The sequence below is a fragment of the Melozone crissalis genome, unplaced genomic scaffold (assembly GCF_028551555.1).
Source record: "Melozone crissalis strain CALT ecotype California unplaced genomic scaffold, PUWL_Pcris_2 ptg000738l_1, whole genome shotgun sequence".
Classification (NCBI taxonomy): Eukaryota; Metazoa; Chordata; class Aves; order Passeriformes; family Passerellidae; genus Melozone; species Melozone crissalis.
This window is the reverse complement of record NW_026536390.1, coordinates 900-13340: the sequence shown is the minus strand read 5'-3', so window position 1 is coordinate 13340 and position 12441 is coordinate 900. Positions and strand designations below refer to the sequence as shown.

The 12441-nt window shown below is 59.1% G+C and overlaps 1 protein-coding gene across 1 annotated transcript; it reads left to right on the top strand.

Annotated features, from left to right (window-relative positions):
• Window positions 1-78: 78 nt before the first annotated feature.
• Window positions 79-5673, top strand: FIS1 (fission, mitochondrial 1). The gene is made up of 5 exons (XM_054295451.1): window positions 79-146; window positions 1956-2088; window positions 3580-3656; window positions 3988-4093; window positions 5540-5673. The coding sequence occupies exons 1-5, from the start codon at window positions 102-104 to the stop codon at window positions 5626-5628; spliced, it is 450 nt and encodes a 149-aa protein (XP_054151426.1). The 5' UTR covers window positions 79-101; the 3' UTR covers window positions 5629-5673.
• Window positions 5674-12441: the final 6768 nt, after the last annotated feature.

The following is a 12441-nucleotide window of genomic DNA, read 5'->3' as shown; positions in this document are numbered from 1 at the left end:
GCGGCGCGGTGAGGCGCGGCCAATGGCGGGGAAGCTGGGTGGGGATGGGCGGGGTTAATCCGTCACTTCCGCCTTCACTTCCGGCGGCGCTTCCGGGTGCGATGGACCCCGAGTTCGACGATGTGGTGGCGGTGGAGGATCTGATGGTGAGGCCACGCCCCCCTCTCCGCGAGTGGACACGCCCCCTTTTCGGGAAGCCACGCCCACCCCCGTGGACCCCCCTGAGTGCCGCGAGCCCCCCCGGCCACGCCCCTTTTGCGGCCCCCGAAACCGCCCGGCTTGGCCACGCCCACTCGCCCTTCGCCTAGCCACGCCCCATGTGTGACCACGCCCCTTTGGTGGGGTGGTCACGCCCCCATCTGGGTTGGCCACGCCCCCCCTCCGGGACCCCCGGGGGTCTTGGCTTGGGGGCTCCGCTCGTTTTGGCCACGCCCATTTTTGTGACCACGCCCTTCTGATAAGCCACGCCCATAAACCCCCTCCCAGTAACACCCAGTGCTCCCAGTAAGGGCCCAGTGGTTCATCCCAGTGCTCCCAGTAACCCCCAGTAGCCCCCCAGTGCTCCCAGTATCACCCAGTGCCTTCCCAGTGCTCCCAGTAGCCCCCCCCAGTATCCTCCCAGTGCTCCCAGCAACCCCCAGTGCCATTCCCAGTGCTCCCAGTATCACCCAGTGCCATTCCCAGTGCTCCCAGTATCACCCAGTACCTTTCCAGTATCCTCCCAGTGCTCCCAGTAACACCCAGTGCCATTCCCAGTGCTCCCAGTATCACCCAGTGCCATTCCCAGTGCTCCCAGTAACCCCCTGTACCTTTCCAGTATCCTCCCAGTGCTCCCAGTATCACTCAGTGCTCCCAGTAAGCGCCCAGTAACTCCCCAGTGCTCCCAGTAACCCTTCCCAGTATCCTCCCAGTACACCCAGTACCTTTCCAGTACCCTCCCAGTGCTCCCAGTAACACCCAGTGACTCACCCCAGTGCTCCCAGTAACCCCCCAGTGCTCCCAGTAACCCCCAATTACTTATCCCACTGTCCTCCCAGTGCTCCCAGTAACACCCAGTGACTCACCCCAGTGCTCCCAGTAACCCACCAGTGCTCCCAGTAACCCCCAGTGACTCACCCCAGTGCTCCCAGTAACCCACCAGTGCTCCCAGTAACCCCCAGTGACTCATCCCAGTGCTCCCAATCACTCCCAGTATCTTCCCCAGTCACTCCCAGTGCTCCCAGTGCCATTCCCAGTGCTCCCAGCCACTCCCAGTACCCTCCCAGTGCTCCCAGTAAGGGGCCAGCGCCCTCCCAGTCACTCCCAGTGCTCCCAGTAACACCCAGTGACCCATCCCAGTGCTCCCAGTACCTTCCCAATGCTCCCAGTATCCTCCTGGTGCCATTCCCAGTGCTCCCAGTGCCCTCCCAGTGCTCCCAGTAATACCCAGTGACCCATCCCAGTGCTCCCAGTGCCCTCCCAGTAACACCCAGTGTCATTCCCAGTGCTCCCAGTGCCATTCCCAATTCTCCCACTGTCCTCCCAGTGCTCCCAGTAATACCCAGTGACCCATCCCAGTGCTCCCAGTGCCCTCCCAGTGCTACCAGTAACACCCAGTGCCCTCCCAGTGCTCCCAGTGTCCTCCCAGTGCTCCCAGTATCACCCCAGTGCCATTCCCAGTGCTCCCAGTGCCCTCCCAGTATCCTCCTGGTGCCATTCCCAATGCTCCCAGTACCCTCCCAGTGCCATTCCCAATGCTCCCAGTGCCCCCCCAGTGCTCCCAGTATCCTCCTAGTGCCATTCCCAGTGCTCCCAGTAACCCACCGGTGCTCCCAGTAACACGGTGGGACTCATCCCAGTGCTCCCAGTAACACCCAGTGCCATTCCCAGTGCTCCCAGTGCCCCCAGTAACACCCAGCGCCCTCCCAGTGCTCCCAGTTCCCCCCATTCCCTTTCCCTCTCCCCGTTGTGCGCAGGCGCTGGAGCGTCGCTACGCGGCCGAGCTCCAGCAGGGGGCGCCGTCCCGGCAGTGCCGCTTCGAGTACGGCTGGGGCCTGGTGCGGAGCCGCTACCGGGAGGACACGGCCCGAGGGGTGGCGCTGCTCTCCGGTGAGGGGCGGGGCTAAACAAAGGGGCGGGGCCTGCTCCGGTACCGGGAGGACACGGCCCGAGGGGTGGCGCTGCTCTCCGGTGAGGGGCGGGGCTAAACAAAGGGGCGGGGCCTGCTGCGGTACCGGGAGGACACGGCCCGAGGGGTGGCGCTGCTCTCCGGTGAGGGGCGGGGCTAAACAAAGGGGCGGGGCCTGCTCCGGTACCGGGAGGACACGGCCCGAGGGGTGGCGCTGCTCTCCGGTGAGGGGCGGGGCTAAACAAAGGGGCGGGGCCTGCTCCGGTACCGGGAGGACACGGCCCGAGGGGTGGCGCTGCTCTCCGGTGAGGGGCGGGGCTAAACAAAGGGGCGGGGCCTGCTGCGGTACCGGGAGGACACGGCCCGAGGGGTGGCGCTGCTCTCCGGTGAGGGGCGGGGCTAAACAAAGGGGCGGGGCCTGCTCCGGTACCGGGAAGACACGGCCTGAGGGGTGGGCGGGGCTAAACTGGGGGCGGGGCTAAGCAAAGGGGCGGGGCCTGCTGCGGTACCGGGAGGACACGGCCCGAGGGGTGGCGCTGCTCTCCGGTGAGGGGCGGGGCTTACACAGGGAGAAAAATTTGGGAAAAAAATTGGGAAAATACACGGAAAAAAAAATTAGGAAAAAATTGGGGAAAAACAGGGGAAAATTTGGGAAAAATTTGGGAAAAAACACAGAAAAATTTGGCGAAAATCACGGAAAAAAATTGGGAAAAATTTGGGGAAAATCACGGAAAAATTGGGGAAAATCTGGGGAATAAAACTTGAACAATTTGGTAAAAATTTGGGAAAAAACACGGAAAAATTTGGGCAAAAAACCAGAACAAGTTGGGGAAAATTTGGGAAAAATTTGGGAAAAAACACGGAAAAAATTGGGGAAAAAAACCACGGAAAAATTAGGAAAAAATTGGGGGAAATTTGTGAAAAATTTGGGAAAAAATACGGAAAAATTTGGCAAAAAAAATGGGAAAAAACACAGGAAAATTTGGGTGAAAAAACCAGAACAATTTGGGAAAAAATTGGGGAAAATTTGGGAAAAACACGGAAAAAAATTGGGGGCCTCCTCCGGTACCGGGAGGACACGGCCCAAGGTGTGGGCGGGGCTAAACAAAAGGGGCGGGGCCTGCTGTGATACTGAAGGCCACGGCCCGCGAGTGGGCGGGGCTTATCCGCCTTGGGGGCGTGGTTGTGGGCGTGGCTAAAGCGGGGGCGTGGCCATGGCTGGGGGGACTTGGGGGAGTCCCTGGGGGGGATTTTGGGGAGTTTTGGGTGAAAATTTGGGGTTTTAGGGTCCCTGGGGAGGCATATTGGGGCTGTTTTGGGAGAATTTTTTGTGTTTTGGGGGTCCCTGGGGCAGTTTCGGGGTGAATCTTTGCGGTTTTGGGGTCCCTGGGGCAGTTTTGGGGTGACTCTTTGGGGTTTTGTGGTTTTGGGTAAATTTTGGGGTGAATCTTTGATGTTTTTGGGGTCCCCAGAGCTGCTGCCCGAGACGCCCCCGGAGGAGCAGCGAGACGTCCTGTTCTACCTGGCCCTGGGCTGCTACCGGCTCAAGGTGACATCAATGGGGACATTGGGGACACTGAGGGGACACTGGGGACATTGGGGACATTGGGGACATTGGGGGGACATTGAGGGGGGCTTGGGGGGATTGGGGACAGTGGGGACATTGAGGGGACATTGGGGACACTGAGGGGACATTGTGGACATCGGGGACATTGTGGGGACATGGTGGGGGCACGGGGTCTGTCCCCAGTGTCCCCACGGGAGTGACAGAGCTGCTGGCACAGCTGGAACAAGGGAGAGGGGGACAGGGAGGGGACACACGTGACACAGGTGACACACAGGTGACACAGGTGACACAGGTGACACTGGTGTCCCCTCAGGAGTACGAGCGCGCCCTGGAGCACCTGGAGCGCCTCCTGGTGGCCGAGCCGCAGAACGCGCAGGTGCTGAGACTGCGGAGCCGCGTCCGGAGCCGCCTGCGGAGGGGTGAGGGGACACTGGGGACATCAGTGGGGACAGTGGGGACACTGGGGGCGTTGGGGACATTGGGGTCAATGGGGACACTGGAGACAATGGGGACATCGGGGAGATTGGGGGCATTGGGGACAGTGGGGACAGTGGGGTCAATGGGGGGACATTGGGGACAATAATGGGGGGACAATGGTGGCATTGGGGACATTGGGGTCAATGGTGACATTGGGGACAATGGGGACATTGGGGTCAATGGGGACGTTGGGGAGATCGGGGACATTGGGGACAATGGGGACATTGGGGACATTGGGGAGATCGGGGACATTGGGGACAATGGGGACATTGGGGACATTGGGGACATTTAGCAAAAATGGGGAAAAATGAGAAAAAAATGGGAAAATGGGATTGGGGACATTTGGGGACACTGTGGGACATGGAGGACAGTGGGGACAGTGGGGACATTGCGGGGATTGGGGACACTGGGGACAGTGGGGACATTGCGGGGATTGGGGACACTGGGGACATTGGGGACATTGGGGGGACTGGGGACATTGGGGGGATTGGGGAGGTGCCAAAGCCCCCCCAGGTGCTGACATTGTCCCCCCATTGTCCCCATTGTACCCCCATTGTCCTCCCATTGTCCCCCATTGTCCCCATTGTCCCCATTGTCCCCCATTGTCCCCCCATTGTCCCCCCATTTTTGTCCCCATTGTCCCCCCATTGTCCCCCATTGTCCCCCCATTGTCCCCCCATTGTCCCCATTGTCCCCACTGTCCCCCCCATTGTCCCCACTGTCCCCCCATTGTCCCCCCATTGTCCCCCCATTGTCCCCATTGTCCCCATTGTCCCCACTGTCCCCCCCATTGTGTCCCCATTGTCCCCCCCATTGTCCCCCATTGTCCCCATTGTCCCCCCATTGTCCCCATTGTCCCCCCTCGGTCCCCCCCATTGTCCCCCCATTGTCCCCCCATTGTCCCCATTGTCCCCATTGTCCCCATTGTCCCCCCATTGTCCCCATTGTCCCCTCTGTCCCCCCATTGTCCCCATTGTCCCCCCATTGTCCCCCCATTGTTCCCCCATTGTCCCCATTGTCCCCATTGTCCCCTCTGTCCCCCCATTGTCCCCACTGTCCCCCCCATTGTCCCCCCATTGTCCCCATTGTCCCCTCTGTCCCCCCATTGTCCCCATTGTCCCCCCATTGTCCCCCCATTGTTCCCCCATTGTCCCCATTGTCCCCATTGTCCGCCCTTTGTCCCCATTGTCCCCTCTGTCCCCCCATTGTCCCCATTGTCCCCCTCATTGTCCCCACTGTCCCCCCCATTGTCCCCCCATTGTCCCCCCCATTGTCCCCCCATTGTCCCCCCTTTGTCCCCATTGTCCCCCCATTGTCCCCCCATTGTCCCCCCATTGTTCCCATTGGCCCCATTGTCCCCATTGTCCCCTCTGTCCCCGCCCCCCCAGACGGCCTGGTGGGCGCGGCCATCGTTGGGGGCGTGGTCATGGGCGTGGCCGGGCTGGTGGGCGTGGCCATCGCTCGCGCCCGGCACTGACCACGCCCCCTCCCCGGTGGTTGGGGGCGGGGCCTGCACGATGACGCCGCGGAGATTACGTCAGGGTGCGGCGGAGTGACGTCATGGCCCGCGGTGACGTCAGAGCCGCCCCCTCCCCCCCCAGTGCCTTGGGGTGTCCCCCAGCCCCTCCCCCACTCCCCCCCCCCGATGTAAATAAACCTGATTGGGCGCCGGGAGTGACGTCACTGAGGGGGCGGGGCTGGGGTCACCTGGGCACCCCAAATGTCACCTGAGCCCCCCAATTGTCACCTGAATCCCCCCAGAGCCCCCCAAGTGTCACCTGAACCCCTCTGAGTGTCCCCAAATGTCACCTGGGCACCCCCGAAATGTCACCTGGCCCCCCCAAATGTCCCCAAATGTCACTTGAGCCCCCCAGATGTCACCTGAGCCCCTCTGAGTGTCCCCAAATGCCACCAGAGCCCCCCCAAGTGTCCCCAAGTGTCACCTGAGCCCTCCCCGAGTGTCCCCAAATGTCACCTGGGTCCCCCAAGTGTCACCTGAGCCCCCCCCCGAGTGTCCCCAAATGTCACCTGAGCCCCCCAAATGTCACCTGAGCCCCCTCAGAGCCCCCCAAATGCCACTTGAGCCCCCCCAAGTGTCCCCAGAGCCCCCCCCAATTGTCCCCAAGTGTCACCTGAGCCCCCCCCCACAGCCCCCCCGCGGTTTTTGCGTCACAGGAAGGGGCCCGGGGGGGGGGGGAGGGGCGGCCAGGACCCCTCTGAGGAGGGGGGAGGGGCAGGGGCAGGAAGGGGGGAGTGGGGGAGGGGCAGGAAGGGGGGGGGGAGGGGCGGCTCCGGACACACCTGGTTCCTTCCTGGGGGGAGGGGCGGGGGGGGGGGGGGGGGGGGCATCCCCCAAACCCCGGCCACGCCCCTCCGGAGTGACCAGTGCCGGACAGGAGCGCCGACCAGTTAAACCAGTGCCGGACACCAGTACAGACCAGTTTAACCAGTACAGACCAGTTAAACCAGCGCCGGACACCAGTACAGACCAGTTAAACCAGTACAGACCAGTTAAACCAGCGCCGGACACCAGTACAGACCAGTTAAACCAGTACAGACCAGTTTAACCAGTGCCGGACACCAGTGCCAACCAGTTAAACCAGCGCCGGACAGCGGGGACACCAGTACAGACCAGTGACACCGGTGACAGCAGTGACAGCAGTGACATCCCAGCTGGACACCAGTACAAACCAGTTAAACCAGTGCCGGACACCAGTGCAGACCAGTTAAACCAGTACAGACCAGTGACAGCAGTGCCGGACAGTGAGGACACCAGTTAAACCAGTATAAACCAGTTAAACCAGTGCCGGACAGCGGGGACAGCAGTGACACCGGTGACAGCAGTGACACCAGTGACATCCCAGCTGGACACCAGTATAAACCAGTTAAACCAGTGCCGGACAGCGGGGACAGCAGTGACACCGGTGACAGCAGTGACAGCAGTGACATCCCAGCTGGACACCAGTACAAACCAGTTAAACCAGTGCCGGACAGCGAGGACAGCAGTGACACCGGTGACATCCTGACCGGACAGTGCTGACCAGTGACAGCAGTGACACCGGTGACAGCAGTGACACCGGTGACAGCAGTGACACCAGTGCCATCCCAGCTGGACACCGGTGACATCCTGACCCAGTGGCGCTGACCAGTGCTGGACACCAGTGACACCAGTACAGGACACCAGTGACCATCACCACCAGTGACCACCGGTGTCACCGGTGCCACCAGTGACCATCACCAGCAGTGACCGCTGACCACTGACCAGTGCTCCCAGTGCCACCAGTGACCATCACCACCAGTGACCATCACCACCAGTGACCACCTGTGACCGGTGACCATCGCCACCAGTGCCACCAGTGACCACTGACCAGTGCCACCAGTGACCATCACTCCCAGTGACCACCAGTGACCATCGCCACAAGTGCCACCAGTCACCACCACTGACCATCACCACCAGTGACCGCTGCCCAGTGCCACCAGTGACCATCCCCACCAGTTCCACCAGTGACCATCATCACCGGTGCCACCAGTGACCATCACCAGCAGTGACCAGTGACCATCACCACCAGTGACCACCAGTGACCAGTGACCATCACCACCAGTGACCACCAGTGACCACCAGTGACCAGTGACCATCATCACCGGTGCCACCAGTGACCACCAGTGATCAGTGACCATCACCACCAGTGACACCAGTGACCACTGACCAGTGCCACCAGTGACCATCACTCCCAGTGACCACCAGTGACCATCGCCACAAGTGCCACCAGTCACCACCACTGACCATCACCACCAGTGACCGCTGCCCAGTGCCACCAGTGACCATCCCCACCAGTTCCACCAGTGACCATCATCACCGGTGCCACCAGTGACCATCACCAGCAGTGACCAGTGACCATCACCACCAGTGCCACCAGTGACCATCACCACCAGTGACCATCACCACCGGTGCCACCAGTGACCATCACCAGCAGTGACCAGTGACCATCACCACCAGTGACCACCAGTGACCAGTGACCATCACCACCAGTGACCACCAGTGACCACCAGTGACCAGTGACCATCATCACCGGTGCCACCAGTGACCACCAGTGACCAGTGACCATCACCACCGGTGACACCAGTGCCCATCACCACCAGTGACCATCACCACCAGTGCCACCAGTGACCAGTGACCATCGCCACCAGTGCCACCAGTGACCACCAGTGACCATCACTCCCAGTGACCACCAGTGACCACCAGTGACCACCAGTGACCATCACCACCAGTGCCACCAGTGACCAGTGCCCATCACCACCAGTGCCACCAGTGCCCGCTGCCCGGCGTCCCCGGCGTCCCCGGCGTCCCCGATGGCTCCGGGCGCGTGTCCCCAGGCGCCGGTGGCCGCGCTGGCCGCGGTGGCCGTGGCCGTGTCCGGCTGGGGGCTCCTGGTGGCCGCGGTGGCCGCGGGCGTGTGGGGGATGGGCGGGGGCCAGACCAGCGCTGTCACCGCCGTCATTGTCACCCGCGGCCTCTGGGCCGACTGCGGCACCGACGCCAGCGGGGTCGCGTCCTGCGTGCCGCTGCTGTCACTCGTCACCCTGCCCGGTACCTTGGGGACATCGGGGACAGTGGGGGGGTTGGGGACATTGGGGACAGTGGGGACATTGGGGGGGTTGGGGACATTGGGGACATTGGGGACATTGGGGACATTGGGGGGGTTGGGGACATTGGGGACATTGAGGGGACATTGTGGGGATTGGGGACAGAGGGCCAGGAGGGGACATTGGGGACATTGGGGACATTGGGGACATTGCCAGCAGCAGGATGGGGCCAGGGCCAGGACGGGAGGGGGGGGGACAGGAAGGACAGGGGGACATTGGGGACATCGGGGACGTCAGTGAGGGGACAGGGATGGGGACAGGAAGGGACAGGGAGGGGACACGGGCACGGGGGGAGGGGGGACACTGGGGGGACATCGAGGGACATTGGAGGGACATTGGGGACATTGCAGGGATTGGAGACAGTGGGGGGACATTGGGGACATTGGGGGGACATTGGGGACATTGGGGACACTGGGGAGGACACCAGGGGGACATTGGGGGGGACATCGAGGGACATTTGGGGGGGCATTGGGGACATTGGGGATATTGGGGGTGACATTGGGGTGACATTGGGGGGGGTGACATTGAGGTGACCTTGGGGTGACCTTGAAGGGGGGACATTGGGGACAAGGGGGGGTGTGGGACATTGGGGACGCTGGGGACATTGGGGGGACATTGGGGACATTGGGGAGGACACCAGGGGGACATCGGGGTGACCTTGGGGTGGTGACTTTGGGGGACACTGGGGGGACATTGGGGGGGTGACATTGGAGTGACCTTGGGGACATTGGGGTGACCTTGAAGGAGGGACATTGGGGGGACATTGGGGACATTGAGGTGACCTTGGAGTGACCTTGGGGACATCGGGGGACATTGCGGGGTGTGGGACATTGGGGTGACCTTGGGGACATTGGGGGGACATTGGGGTGACATTGGGGACACTGGGGGTACATTGGGCCATTGGGGACATCAGGATGACATTGGGGTGACCTTGGGGACATTGAGGACATTGGGGACCTTGAGGTGACCTTGGGGACATTGTGGACATTGGGGGGACATTGGGGACACAGGGATGACATTGAGGGGGAACATTAGGGTGACGTTGAGGGGACATTGGGAATGACCCTGCGGTGACATTGGGGTGACACAGGGGTGGTGACACTGGGGGGACATTGAGGGGACATTGGGGGACATTGCAGGGGTGACATTTGGGACATTGGGGACATCGGGGGACATTGGGGACAAAGGGGGTGTGGGACATTGGGGGACATTGGGGTGACCTTGGGGACATCAGGGGGACATTGGGGACACCAGGGGGACATTGGGCCATTGGGGACATCAGGATGACATTGGGGTGACCTTGGGGACATTGGGGGCACTTTGGAGATTTTGGGACATTGTGGTGACATTGGGGACATTGGGGGGACATTGAGGACATTGGGGACATTGTGGTGACGTTGGGGACATTGGGGACATTGGGGGGACACTGGGGACAAGGGGGGGTTGTGGGCCATCGGGGTGACCTTGGAGTGACCTTGGGGCCATTGAGGGGACATTGGGGACATTGGGAGGACATTGGGGCCATTGGGGTGACCTTGGGGACATTGGGGCCATTGGGCCATTGGGGGGACATTGGGGACATTGGGGTGACCTTGGGACATTGGGTGACCTTGGGACATTGAGGGGACATTGGGGACGTTGGGGGGACAATTGGAGTGACCTTGGGGCCATTGAGGGGACATTGGGGACACTGGGGTGACCTTGGGGACATTGGGGGACATTGGGGCCATTGGGGACATTGGACCATTGGGAGGACATTGGGGACATTGGGGACATTGGGGCCATTGGGGTGACCTTGGGGACATTGAGGGGACATTGGGACATTGGGGGGACATTGGGGACATTGAGGGGACATTGGGGTGACCTTGGGGACATTGGGGGGACATTGGGGACATTGGGGTGACCTTGGGGCCATTGGGGTGACCTTGGGGACATTGAGGGGACATTGGGGACACTGGGGTGACCTTGGGGACATTGGGGGGACATTGGGGGGACCTTGGGGACATTGGGGGGACATTGGGGACACAGGGGTGACCTTGGGGACATTGGGGGGACATTGGGGCCATTGAGGGGACATTGGGGACACTGGGGTGACCTTGGGGACATTGGGAGGACATTGGGGACATGGGGACATTGGGGCCATTGGGGTGACCTTGGGGACATTGGGGTGACCTTGGGGACATTGAGGGGACATTGGGGGGACATTGGGGGGACATTGGGGACATTGGGGTGACCTTGGGGACACTGGGTGACCTTGGGGACATTGAGGGGTCACATAAGGGGGAATTTGGGGGATTTTGGGGAGATTTTTTGGGGGGATTTTTTTGGATTTTTTTTCGGAGATTTTGGGGGGATTTTTGGGGGGATTTTGGGAAATTTTGGGGTTGATTTTGGGATATTTTTGGGTTGATTTTGGAGATTTTGGGGCGATTTTCGGGAGATTTTTAGGGCTATTTTGGGATAATTTTGGGATATTTTGGGGATATTTTGGGGATATTTTAGGAAAATTTTAGGGATATTTTTGAGATTTTTGGGGATATTTTTGGGGCTATTTTGGGACTTTTTAATGATATTTTGGGGATATTTTTAGGGATATTTTTGCGATATTTTGGGGCTATTTTAGGTCAAATTTTAGGGGTATTTTAAGGATACTTTGGGGTATTTTGGGTTATTTTGGGGCTGTTTTTCGGGATATTTTGGAGTCGTTTTGGGGCTATTTTCGGGCTGTTTTGGGGGTAATTTTGGGACATTTTGGGGCTATATTTTGGATATTTTTGGGGTGATTTGGGCTATTTTGGGGCTTTTTAAAGGATATTTTGGGGATATTTTTGGGGTGATTTGGGGATATTTTGGGGCAGATTTTTAGGATATTTTGGGGCTATTTTGGGGCTATTTTTGAGCAGAGTTTTAGGATATTTTGGGGACATTTTTGGGTGATTTTTAGGTCCATTTTGAGGATATTTTTGGAATATTGGGGGTTATTTTTGGGTTATTTTGGTGCCGTTTTTAGGGATATTTTGGAATATTTTGGGGCTTTTTTGGGGCTGGTTTTAGGGATATTTTGGGGAGATTTTTGGGGCTTTTGTAGGATATTTTGGGGATATTTTTTAGGGATAGTTTTAGGGATATTTTAGGGATATTTTGGGGATATTTTGGGTTATTTTGGGGCTGTTTTTCGGGATATTTTGGGGGCATTCTGGGGATATTTTGGGGATAATTTTAGGACATTTTTGGGATATTTTGGGGCTATTTTTAGGGATATTTTTGGGGTGATTTGGGTCCATTTTGGTGCCCCTAACCCCGTTTTTCCCCCTCTCCCAGGTTACCTGCACGGCAGCCGCGCCCTGGGGATATTTTGAATTATTTTGGGGATATTTTTAGGATAATTTTCGGGATATTTTTGGCGATTTTGGGCTATTTTGGGGCTGGTTTTTGGGGGTATTTTGGATATTTTTGGGATATTTTGGGACTATATTTTGAGATGTTTTAGGGATATTTTGGGGCTGTTTTAGGGCTATTTTTGGGTGATTTTGGGCTATTTTGCGGCTGGTTTAGGGAGATTTTGGGGATATTTTTGGGGGTATTTTGGGTTATTTTGGGGCTGTTTTTCGGGATATTTTGGAGTCATTTTGGGGTATTTTAGGGA

What these genes read in the sequence shown, in the direction of transcription:
- FIS1 (XM_054295451.1), top strand. Translation starts at nt 102, where the DNA reads ATGGACCCCGAGTTCGACGATGTGGTGGCGGTGGAGGATCTGATG. An exon ending in TGGCGGTGGAGGATCTGATG is followed by an intron (nt 147 to 1,955) that starts GTGAGGCCACGC and finishes CGTTGTGCGCAG; the next exon opens with GCGCTGGAGCGTCGCTACGC. An exon ending in TGGGCTGCTACCGGCTCAAG is followed by an intron (nt 3,657 to 3,987) that starts GTGACATCAATG and finishes GTGTCCCCTCAG; the next exon opens with GAGTACGAGCGCGCCCTGGA.